At 30.7% G+C, this 12143-nt stretch overlaps 2 protein-coding genes across 2 annotated transcripts; one reads left to right on the top strand and one right to left on the bottom strand.

Moving 5' to 3' along the window:
• Positions 1 to 1353: 1353 nt before the first annotated feature.
• On the bottom strand, positions 1354 to 2175 carry LOC118183797 (protein YIPF6). The gene has a single exon (XM_035353404.2). The coding sequence runs from the start codon at positions 2082 to 2084 to the stop codon at positions 1431 to 1433; it is 654 nt and encodes a 217-aa protein (XP_035209295.1). The 5' UTR covers positions 2085 to 2175; the 3' UTR covers positions 1354 to 1430.
• Positions 2176 to 2495: 320 nt separating this feature from the next.
• Naxd (NAD(P)HX dehydratase) lies at positions 2496 to 10263 on the top strand. The gene has a single exon (XM_085823343.1). It carries the CDS (start codon positions 2543 to 2545, stop codon positions 3458 to 3460), a length of 918 nt encoding a protein of 305 aa, XP_085679469.1. The 5' UTR covers positions 2496 to 2542; the 3' UTR covers positions 3461 to 10263.
• The last annotated feature ends 1880 nt before the right edge of the window (positions 10264 to 12143 follow it).

Genomic DNA, 12143 nt, shown 5'->3' with positions numbered 1-12143 from the left:
ACTATTTGCCTCAGAAGAAAAAAACATTACAGACGACATTTCAAGTTACACAGGGAAACAATCATGAAATCAACGTAGTTACTCGTAGTCTATTTGCCAATAAAAAATAATTTACATAGCATTGTAACATATCATATAGAATGTTGATCTACAGATCAAACTGATTTTCTAAATTAATATATAGATAAAAATAAGAAGCCAGTCAACCTTGATATTTGCAATAAATAAATATTAATTAAGCTTATTATTTGAAAATCTTTAGGCATACAAAAATTCCATACTGTACACCTAATTTTAAGAAATTAATATAAAAGTTTCTATACAGTTCTAAATTGACAAATTAATATAAAAATTTATTTTCATAATTCAAATAAAGGGGGATTCTTTGTTAATAATTGTATTTTTATTACAATCATAAATATTCCCTTTTGGATATAAGTTATAAAATATTACTTGTATTTGTATAAGTTTGTATATTATTTGTATTTGGGTAAAATGGAAATTTTGGAATTTTACTCAAATATAACTGATAAACAAATGAGAGATTAAAACTTTTTACAAATTCATACAGTAACTTTGCAAAGAATTTAAATTGCATTAAATGCTAGTTTTATATTAATATATTTCATTAGAAATGCTTATATTAAATTCAAAGTAATAGTAGTACACATTATAGTATTACATCTACTTTTCTAAAATAAGGATAATTATCAACTCATATCTGTCTTACTTATACCATATACACAGAAAATTAAAACTATTACATTAATACAGATGTTAGTTATTAGAGAAAATAAAATTAATTTACAAATAAATATTAACAAAAGTTACTTGAATAAAAATTAATATATATTCATCATTCATTAGAAGTTCATTAATTTATTATTGTAGTGACACTAAAAAGCAACACTTAGAGAGATTTCATAACAAAACTAGTATAAGGCATTATCGAATTCGTCTTATATTTTAAATTACAATTTTTATTTTAATCTTTTTTTTTTTTTTTTTGTTATCTGGAGATCAGTAAAATTCCCTTCATATATATATTGTTTTAAAAAATTTTTAATAAAGGTAGTGATTTTATTCCACAAAATAACTTTTAAATATATGTCCATATTTTTAAGTTTTTAACTGTAGCTTTTACAATTAAACACCTTCGAAAAAGATATAACATATCAATAATCAGAAAATTTCATATGCGAGTTATAAGTTTATATTGTATTAAAAGTAAAAAGCTATTAAGGCATGAAATACATGAATTTAAAAATTCAATTTAAATTAGGGTGACAATTTCAATTTAGTGTTAATTTTAAAATGCAGTGCTGACATTCTCGTATACAAAAGTGACAAAACTTAAAAATTGAAGTTTTATTAGTAATTTCTATAGCATATTAATAAGAATAATATATCTTCAATACACAATAAAACATTTACGAGCGAGATATAATCATCCAGCTGACAACAAAATAAAACAGAAATATTGGATATACAGCAAGAGCTTTCCTTCTTGGTGGTTGACTGTCACCCAAAAACACAGTAGCTCCGATAAGAGCCCACACAAATCCTGCAGCAGCTATAATAAATTTAAATATGAAAAGTGCTAGGGTCTGACTGAAGAGAACATCGAGGAATAAACAAAATAATAAAGCCATACAAGGTGCAAGCAAGCAGTAACCCAAGACACACACACTTTGGAAGAAAGATATATTTCCACCTAAAAGTTTGGAGTTTATAGTAACAACAATTGCGCCGACCCATACAATAAAAAATATCTCGGCGAACTGCAATCCACTGTCATTTTCGTTGTTCTTACTTTCATCTTGTAACGCAGCAGCGAGAAATACGCAGAGAATAAGAGGTCCCCATAAATCCCAATCTTTCAGCAGAGCTTTCTTCTGCTTAGGATATAAAACATGATAGAATTTCGTGCCCACAGCTTTTAGATCTCGCAGTATTGTCTCTTTAACAGGTTCATCTAAGGTGTGATATTCCGCATTGTCTTGACCTGTTGGACTGCCAGAAATATCTCCTTCCAGACTGGTATCATCGCTTTTCTGATATGCAAGAGAGTCAGGAGATTCCATAATTAACTAATTAAGCACATAACATTAACAAATATATTTCGTTTTCCACTGAAATGACGTTTACAAATCATCGTTCATATTTGTAGCTATAGTTACAGTTTTCTTTGAAGTTTGTCGACACAATTATTTTAATTTTGATGCATTAAAATTAAAATAATAGAAATAAAAGATTATATTTGAATATTATTAATGCAAGAAAAAATTATTATTATAAGACTTTAATTTCTAATACATGGAGATGGATTTTCTACAATACGAAATATGAAAGTTATAGATAAAGATAAAAAATGTTTTAATTGAGATTAGACACGTTCCTTGTCCTTTTTAGTGCAGATTTTCATAATAAGAATGAAAAAAAATCTATTTATAAATTTTATGTATTTTAATGAAACTGCTAGCTAAGCACTTCAACTTTATTTTTGTTTTGGACTGATTCGAAACGGTGAATGTGGTAGAGGATGAATCCCGACTTGAAAGCTGAAGTTGAATTAATTATTCCAATTCTGTCAAACAAATCACATAAAGGCCTTGATGGCAGAATAGGTGTAATAGGCGGAAGCAAAAACTACACTGGTGCACCATACTTTGCGGCTATATCTGCCTTGAAAACTGGTTGTGATCTCGCCCATGTATTTTGTACGAAAGATGCTTCTCCGGTTATAAAATCTTATAGTCCAGAACTTATCGTACACCCTATTCTAGACAGCCCTAATTTCATTGAAGAAATTTCAGGGCATCTACCTTATTTGCACTCCCTCGTAATTGGTCCTGGATTAGGTCGTGAAGAATCTATTTTTGAATCTACGCGGGAGTTGATAAAATTAGCAAAGGAAAGCAAATTGCCGATAGTATTTGATGCTGACGCATTATTTCTTTTGAAAAATACACCAGATTGTATTGCGGGTTATAAAAATGCTATTCTCACACCTAACAAAGTCGAATTTGGTCGGCTGTATAGTGCAGTATCAAATGAGCAAATAGAACATGATTTTACTGATAAACATGTTGCACAAGTAGCAAAACTTCTCGGTAATGTCACTATAGTTAAAAAAGGTCTTGTGGATGTAATATCAGATGGTATTGATACAATAGTTTGTGCTGAAGAAGGTAGTCCACGACGTTGTGGTGGACAGGGTGACTTATTGTCAGGATCCTTAGGCGTATTTAACTTTTGGGCTCAGAATTATAGTAAGCGACAGTCAAAACCTGGTAATTTGTCCTGCAATGCAACCATTATAGCAGCACTGGGAGCATGCATGTTAACAAGAAGATGTAACAAATTAGCATTTCAGAAGTTCCAAAGAAGCACTCTGACAAGTGATATGGTTTCTGAAATTCATAATGCCTTTTCCTCTTTGTTCCCTGCTTTAACATGATTGTGAAGTAGGTATGCTAAAAAAACTGTGCCCATTTTGTGTTGTATATATTCCAAGAAATGAATTAAATTTTCAAATTTTGTCCAGTATTTAATGTTTAGTAGAGTATATAATCTTCCAAACTAAACCTTTTTATTATATATACATAAAATAAAATAAATAAATAAATAAAAATAGAAATATGTTAAGCAAACTTTTAATTTTAATTGGCAATAGCCCCATATAATTTTCATTTTAATTTGGGTATTTTTCCTTTCTGTCCTAAAAATAATAATATATACTACTGTGCCATTTCAAATTAATCCATATCATATAATCTTACATAATGCTGCTAATACAGGTACATTTAAGCATATCAGATTTCAACTGAAATCAAGCTTCTTTGAGAACTATAACCTTTTGACTCTTTCCCAACCTTTCTTTTGAATGTGACACACTCCTGCTTTACTTACTTTGAGCTAATGTGTCCTTGCTTTCCTCTCTATTTTATCCATTGTGTTTGTCTTAAGATGTTGAAAAGGTGCAAAAATGGGAAGAATGGATGCTAATTGCATCCATAATGATGTGTGAATCAGAATATGCTTCTAAAGAATTGGTTTGTCCAGAAATAAAATGTATTGAATAGTCACAAAGGTTACATCTGATTGCAAATACAGATTCTACATGCTAGTGCCATTTCTAACTATTGGCCATGATTAAAAGTACATGTCTTCTCTTGCATCCTAAATTATTGCATTTATAAAGAATTGGCAGAATGAGTTAATCTTTAATGTGCATCAAGAAGTTCATCTACGAAATTAAAAAGAAGTGTTGTTTGTGACCAAATTTTCAAAGACAATCAAATTTTCAGTGCAGGGCATAATGTATCTATTTAAATTATTGCTTATATAAGAGAAATGTCAAGAAGTGAAAGAAAGGAAAAAATTGTTTAATTAAGTTACTTACTAAGTCTTAACAACAATTATGCAGTGCTTCAAAACAAGTGAGAACTTGAGCTGCAAGTAAAATAAAAATATTTCAGCATTGTGTTTATGGTAAAGTTATGCCTAGTGACTTATTTATGTGCATCTCCATGATCAGCAGAAATATGTGTTAATTTCTTACACTATTCATTTATCTACTTTTCATTTCTGGTTTGGAGTTGTTATCTTGTTAGTGATATATGTTTAAATTATTTTTGTTGTTGTTATAAAGTAAGAAATTTATTAGTTCATTATTATAAATAATGCTTACTATAATTCTGATATTGTTTCTTTGGATAGGAAAATTTTAATGTCCTATATCTGATCTTACTAAAGATATAAATGGTTCATGTTTTTTGAAAAATGGTGCATTGCAAAAAAATATTTCTGTAAAAGATAAATATCTTCCCAGATTTTTTTAAAAGGTGAAGTCTTATTATTTTATATCTGCAATTGTATTGAAATTAAAGAAAGGAATTTGTTAAAAGAAAATTTTTAATGTACTTTTTTAGTTAAGAAAATGTTGTTTTGGTTACTCAGAACAACTTTAAAGATATCAATAAGCATTTCTATCAAAAATTAAAATTAGGTTCTTCATTACATTTAAATAATAAAATTATAATTGATGTCTTCAATACAAAGATTGTCAGAGCAATATGGTATGTTATTATAGTAAAAGCCTGATTATCCAGCATTCAGCTTAACTCGAAAGCTCAAGTATTTGAAATATTTTTGAAACTTTTTTAACATATAATTAAGAAAGATTATGATTCAAATCAAACAAGAACTATTGTTGAAAAGTGTGATTTAATGTAAATAATGGATAAGCATGAATTAATGTTTTGTATTTATATAAACCTCAATTTATTATCAATAAGTTAGTTTAATTTTTGTAAAAGGAAAAAAAAAAAAAAGATATAAGTTAACTGCTATTTATTTGTTTTTTAAGCACCTTTAAAAAAAAAAATGGCTAGAGTTGACTTTAGGGCACAAGCCCTTTGTATTATTGCGATGTTGTTGTTTCATTTATCGCCAAGTTGTTTCGTTTATCGTTAAGTTGTTGTATCATTTATGGTAACCTGAGTAGTTGAATGTTATGGAAACTCTATTATGGCGTAATCCTATGCATTATTCCGGAAAATTTTGAATCATGGGATGTTTTGCAAGGGCTTTTGTAGTGTGTGTTGCTTAGGAAATACATTGCTTATTTCATTGTTTAGACGCTACAATGGCTGAATGTAGTAAGATTAATTTGAAGTTTCTGTATGATTTGAAATGAAAGGGGAAAAGTGCATTAATTGACTGGTGTGTAATGAAGGTTCACTTAGTAGCCATTTTCTGGACAGTCCGGAACTACATAGTATATTTTTGCCTCTTACTTTTGTGAATTTATGTGGCGATGCCGATATACAGATTCTAGTTCAGATAATTTTAGGAAGGTTTTGGATGCTGTTAAAGAATTTTGTGTGTCATTTTGGTTTAAAATGTAGTTTATTGAGATTATGTATTTTTTGTTTACCTCTACTGTGAAACTGGTTGCTCCTTTGACTTTTTAAGTTAAAATATATTGTTACGAAATGTACAGGTGCAGTGAGATAGCTTCCCCGCAAAGCAGTTTTAGAGTTGCCATAAAATGGCAAGGGAAAATTGGCGATATACCATGGATGGATGGAGAACCTTCTGGAACGAATTCTTACCGACTTAGCCCAAAATGTTCTCGAACACAAGCCGAAAGCTATATAAACCGTGCTAATCACCGTCAGTTAGTGTGTGTGTCTCGTCTAGCGAGTCGGTCCTTGCGGAGTGGATCGAGTTGACAGCTGGGCAGCAATTGCCGACTGGGTCATCGAGTGCACCGTAAGTCTCATAGTATATCATGGTTAGTGCATCGTCGAGAGAGCGTGTTCAGCTCTGGTAACGACTGAACCGAAGAGTCGGGAGCTGTGCTTGTGTGTTGTCGAGTGCATCGCGAGTTGTAGCGTGGAGAGTCTCGAGAGTACGTTTCGAGAAAGACCGAGCAGAATCAGGAGCTTTGCAGTGGAGCTGTCTCCACTGTTATTACCTGAAAGTGTGAAGGCTGTGTCACTGATTGTTCCAGCGTGTTTAGAGTAGATCTTCGACAACTGTAAAAAGTGTTATTGGAGCTGTCCTGATTAATATTGGCTAAATAAAGTGTGTTTCAATACTTCATCAAGGGTCGTCATTATTCACTCAATCTACGGACCCCGTAAGAATGCGAAGGAAGAAAATAACGCAACAACTGGTGTCAGAAGAATAAAAAAACGTAATAATATCGATGTGTACAGGGACAAACTCGAAGGAGTGCATAAGGCATAGTTTGTGCAATTCTGGGATTTTTTTTAAGTGAAAATAGGTTGAAGTGTACATGCATACAGAGTTTGAGCAATTCTTTGTCTTGTTATTTTGTCTTTGTCTTTGCAAATTGGCCTAGTTTGTGCAATTCTCTGATGTTTTTTTAAGTGAAAATAGTTGATATGTACATTAAAGTCAAGGGAGTGCATAATGCCATTTTTGTGCAATTCTGTGATTTTGTTTTAAGTGAAAGTAGGTCGATGTACATGCATACCGAGTTAGTGCAATTCTTTGTCTTTTTATTTTGGCTTTGTGTTGCCATTTTTGGCTCAAAAATCGGCGCTACGCAAGCCAGAATAACAAGTCAAAGAATTGCACAAACTTGGTATCCATGTACCTCCAAAAATCCCCAAGTTTCTCCGAGGGGTAGCCTAAAATATACTTTTATCAAAAAAAAAAAAAAAAAAAAAGATTAAAATTTGGAACTTGTCTTCTAGGGAGCGGGAATGCAGTTGAATATTTTTTAAAATTTGGAATTCTGGCATCAAGAAAAGTGTGTCTTATGTGAAAATGGATTAACACTGACAATGTAGCATAAAAAATATGGTAAATGATTTAAATTTTTCTGTATGCTATGTCCATAACTTGCATGTGTTATCTAACCAAGTAAAGAATGATCTATTCCTTCAAACTTCTGTCATAACAACTGGCTCAAGTTTTGGGAGATCTTTAATAATTTTCATGGTCAACAGAATTTCATAATGAAATATGATATCTTTCTTTGGCGTGTATGTCTAAAATGCCCTTTTTTCTTTCAAAATATCATGTAATTTAAATGTAGGCATTTAATATTCAAGTTGATAATTTCCCATTCATTTGGCCTTTATAATGCAAATTACAATTTTTATATGCCGAGTTATCCAAAATTTTCATATATCTAGAATTCAGCATTTTCCATGCTTTCCAGATAATTGAGCTTTTTATTATCTGTACAAAATGCTTGCTTGCTTAAAAACTGAATTTCCATTGTGCAAAAGTTTTTTGCAACTTCAAGTTCATCCCAACAACAGGAAAGTATTCTTAATATATTCAGATTTACTGTTCTAAGGCAGAATCCTCAACCATATTTTAATTATCAAGATATAATACTGCAAGACCATTTGTCTTGAAATTCGGTTTGAAGAAATGTTCACCCCCCCTTCAGCTTATCAAAATCAAACTTCACCTAACAAATGATGATAGTTTAACTGTTAAGATAAGAAATAATAATTTTCTTGCTATTACAGATGCAGGTTATTGAGTTAATGTAATTTCTGAAAATAATTTAAGAAGTACTGATGATTTTGAAATTCTCAGAGATGAAATTTCATGAAAATTATTGTCTGTATCTAAAACTCTCTGTTCTTATTAATGCATTTATTTATTAACAAATTAATTTAATTAAAATAAAGCATTATATTTATATATTAATAAATAAATAAAATTATAAAGTATAAATAATAAACACCTGAAACTCATGTGTTTAGGTTTTTCTGAGAATTATAAAATCTATTAATATTTGTCAAAAATGTGTATTTATGATACATATATTATCTAGTTTAAGTAAATAACAGCATATACCTGAGGCTTAAGATATAATTCAATTTTAGAAATAACACTTAGATTACCCTCAATAGAATTAAAATTATTTGAATGTGAACTCGTCCCTTCTACTTTTAATAGTAAATTCCTTATAGCACCTTCATAAAGTGAGGGCAATGCTTTAACTCTCGAAAGTTGTTTCTCAATCGATGTTATGCTAAATGCACTTAATCTGTCCTGTGACTTCATTATCTAATATAATGATGAAAATGGTCATTCTTGCTGATGCAGGTAAAGCTGGTGTTAATAGAATGAGTCAAGCTAATTTGTAACTTCACTCATAATGCTATGGATAATGTTGATATTCATATAGTATGTGCAGGTCTATTTTCAAACTTCATAGAAGAATGTAAACCAATCTACTCGAGTTTTACAGAATGAAACAGTTCGGAATATGAACTATATTTATTTAACAATATTTCAAGAAAATTAAAGTTGTAAGAAACTAAGTTCTGTTCATTAAGAAGGGCCATAAACTCAAGTTTAGTAAGGGAGTCAAATATTGTGGCTGTTCGATTTTATGTTATATAAACTATTAATGTAAAGTTGCCTGATTTCATATCTGTCAATACACATTCTTTTAACTCAGAATTCATTTGTCTCTTGTGACTGCAGTATGCATTTTCCCTTACTGCTTTGAACTCCTTTCTTTGTAACCTGAGCACACATTGAAATTTTGCATTTTTCTTTTAACAGTAATATCAAAGGTTTTCTTTTTTAAAATCTCAAAAAGTATATCTGAGTGGCAAAATATTGAAAACACCTCTCTTGAAATTGTTTCTTACATCCAGCCAAAAATTTAATGAATCCGTGCACTAGTGACACATAATGGATTCCAATGATCACAATTCTTTGTAATATTTTTAAAAAACGTACTAATTCTTTTTCATTCCAATTTTTCTGGATCAAAAGTTCTATATTGTAGGTGAAATTTTAGGTATCTTTTCCTCTGTGAACTGTTTAAGAGCATGAATTCTTTTCATAGGCATTTAAAAAAATGTAGACATACCACACAATGTTTTAAAAAACAGGCAACTCTCTAATAGCACATGCAGATTGTTGTAAAATCAATTTTAAAATGCAACATATGTAAAAGTGACTGTTGGATATTTTCTTTCTAGTGATTTTCTTGTACTCATTTTTGTAGTGCAGTTATTTGCCTTGCCATGAGTGCTGCTTCATCATAGATCTGTTCGATACATTTTTATTGAAAATCAAATTCTGTTGCAATTTTGTAAACAGGCTCATATAGTGCATTAGCAGAATGAGCGTGTAAGTCAGAGAAATCTATAAATATTTCTTAGGGCTTTCCTTTACCATTTACATATCTGAGGCATGTATATAATTGTTACTTATTGACTGAGTATTGTTTTATCTATAATGACTGAAGCAAACTGAGAATTTGCTATATCTTTTTTTTTATAGTACTCATAAAAATTTTTGAAATGCAATTTATAAGGTCATTCTGAATAGAAGGGAATGCCCCACAGAAAATTTTGCTTTCTTTCTATTGATTATGAAGCATAGTTTTATACAAGCTGAGAAAATTTAGCAATTATCCAGTGTTTCCCCTCTTTATTGAATCTATAGGTTCATCATTCATGGCCTCTAAATAGCAGCTTTTGTTTTCCCAAGAGGCTTACACAATCTATTAATCATTTTAAAATACCCATGGGTTTTTTATTACTGTGTCATAATAAAGCTTTATAGATATGGCAATAATTTAAGAGATCCATTATAATGCCAACTATTACTAGTTTAAAACACATTCTAAAATGCTACAACCTTAAAACACTTTCTCACAACTTTAAAGCACCTTCTAAAATGCTAACTATTACATCTTTAAAACACTGTTTTTTGAAAATAAAAAAAAAAAAAAAAAAAAAATTCTGGAAATTAAAAATTAATCAAATTTAAACTGAATATTCATTACACTGTGAAGTTTTAAGCACACACACACACACACACACACACACACACACACACAAAAAAAAAAAAAAAAAAAAAAAAAAGAGGACCACCTTAGCTTAAATGTAATTACACTTAGGAATGAATGAAATAACAATCACTCTCTTCTGTGTCACTGTGGAGGGCCTACCAACAGCTGAGTGTTAAAGTTGCTGAAACTGGTAATTTGATCCGGATTCCAATACCAGAGAATAGGCTGACTGCATGGTCGCCTTTGTACTTTTCCCATGTGTAATGTGAATACAAGCCATTTCTCTTAGAAAGTTCTCCAAGAAGGCATCCTTCCTCTTTCAGAGATAGCCCTCATGAGCTTTAGTATAATAAAATGAACCTAAAACTGAAAGCTGATGCTGTTCAGCACACTGAATGCTATTAACTATGAAAGACGAGTTGGAAATGCCAGTGTGACGCATTTCGTTTTGAACAATTGATTTTAAAGTGTATTGACTTTAAAATCAATTGCTAAGTACATAGCTACAAATTAAAAGCACTTGATAAGAATGTTGTTATATGATACAGTTAAACAATAATGAAATTTTCTGAGTTTTAAATTTATTAGCCTCCTCTAAGGCGATGCCCGTCAGCTTATTTTCCTTTGCTTAAATTGCATTAGAATTTTACAATGAATTGTATCAATTTACGAGAGTTATAAGTAAAGGTGTGCATTCCTTTTAAGAGCAATTTCTTGTATTTAAGGAAAAATACTAAACATGAAATGACTGCTATGTTGAAGAAAAGAATGAGTGTGAAATTTCTTGTGTAACTGATGCAGCTTATATAGAGAATATCTGATTCGGAATCTAAAGACAGAAAAATATTGCACTGTTGATTCAACAACAACCTTGCACATTAAAAAACGTAATTTAGGGAATGACTTAGAATTAATTAAACTATTTTTTGTAAAATTCGAGGGCATTCTGCAGCTTATTCCTCAAAAAAGTTGATTTTTTCTCTTATGTTTGTAGATAATAGTCTTGATATAATAGTTACTCTAACTAGTCATTAATTCGGTGCGATTGAAACTTTCCTACTCTGAAACAAACAAACTTGTATAAATATATATATATATATATAAATATGTATAATGAAGATTAGGCTAAATTAATTGAAAATTCGAAAACACACGAGAGCTATTTGCCTAAGGAAAGGGTTGCCTTTGTGTAGTGTGGTTCTAAGAGCTGTTCATGTTACACATGAGGAAAACTTATGCAGGGAGCTCGTTCTCCTGGATTTGAACCTAGACTGAACTATCAGTATTGAGAAGTCTTAATCACTAGGCCACTGGTGGGGGTCTGCATACTGGAGAACATGAAAAAGTAGTGTAATATGCTTATATTTTTTACTCTGATTTTATATGTGGGAACAATCCAGCTGAAACATGCATATGGTGTTCTAAAATTATGATAAAGCACATGAAGACTATATGCCAAAAGGTAGGAATGCTTTTGTTGAGAATTTTTTAACTTTGAAAAAGGCCAAGCTGTATATATGTTACCGTGAAAGACCGAAATTGGAGAATGTCGACTTTCACTGGAGAATGTCAACATTCACCAAATACATCGGTGAAAGATCGAATATTTCTTTACATTCTTGTACATTCGGACCCTCACCGGTGTATGTCGACAATCACAGATATGCTCTGGTGTAGGTCGAAAAGAGAGGAGTATATGTACACACTGCCATTCCAAAAGGAAGTGTTCCACAAATAAATGCAGTTGTAAAAGCAAGGGCCTCTTGTGCAATTCAAAGTGTCATAATAGTTTAAGTTATTGCAATAAATAAGATTTGAATCAAATAAT

The sequence above is a fragment of the Stegodyphus dumicola genome, chromosome 9 (assembly GCF_044657685.1).
Source record: "Stegodyphus dumicola isolate Sdum_Otavi_A_Nest chromosome 9, ASM4465768v1".
NCBI classification, from domain to species: domain Eukaryota; kingdom Metazoa; phylum Arthropoda; class Arachnida; order Araneae; family Eresidae; genus Stegodyphus; species Stegodyphus dumicola.
This window is presented reverse-complemented; position numbering and strand designations above follow the sequence as displayed.

Excerpts from the sequence above, each read along its gene's own strand:
- Naxd (XM_085823343.1), top strand. The coding sequence starts at position 2,543 with ATGAATCCCGACTTGAAAGCTGAAGTTGAATTAATTATTCCAATTCTG.
- LOC118183797 (XM_035353404.2), bottom strand. The coding sequence starts at position 2,084 with ATGGAATCTCCTGACTCTCTTGCATATCAGAAAAGCGATGATACCAGT.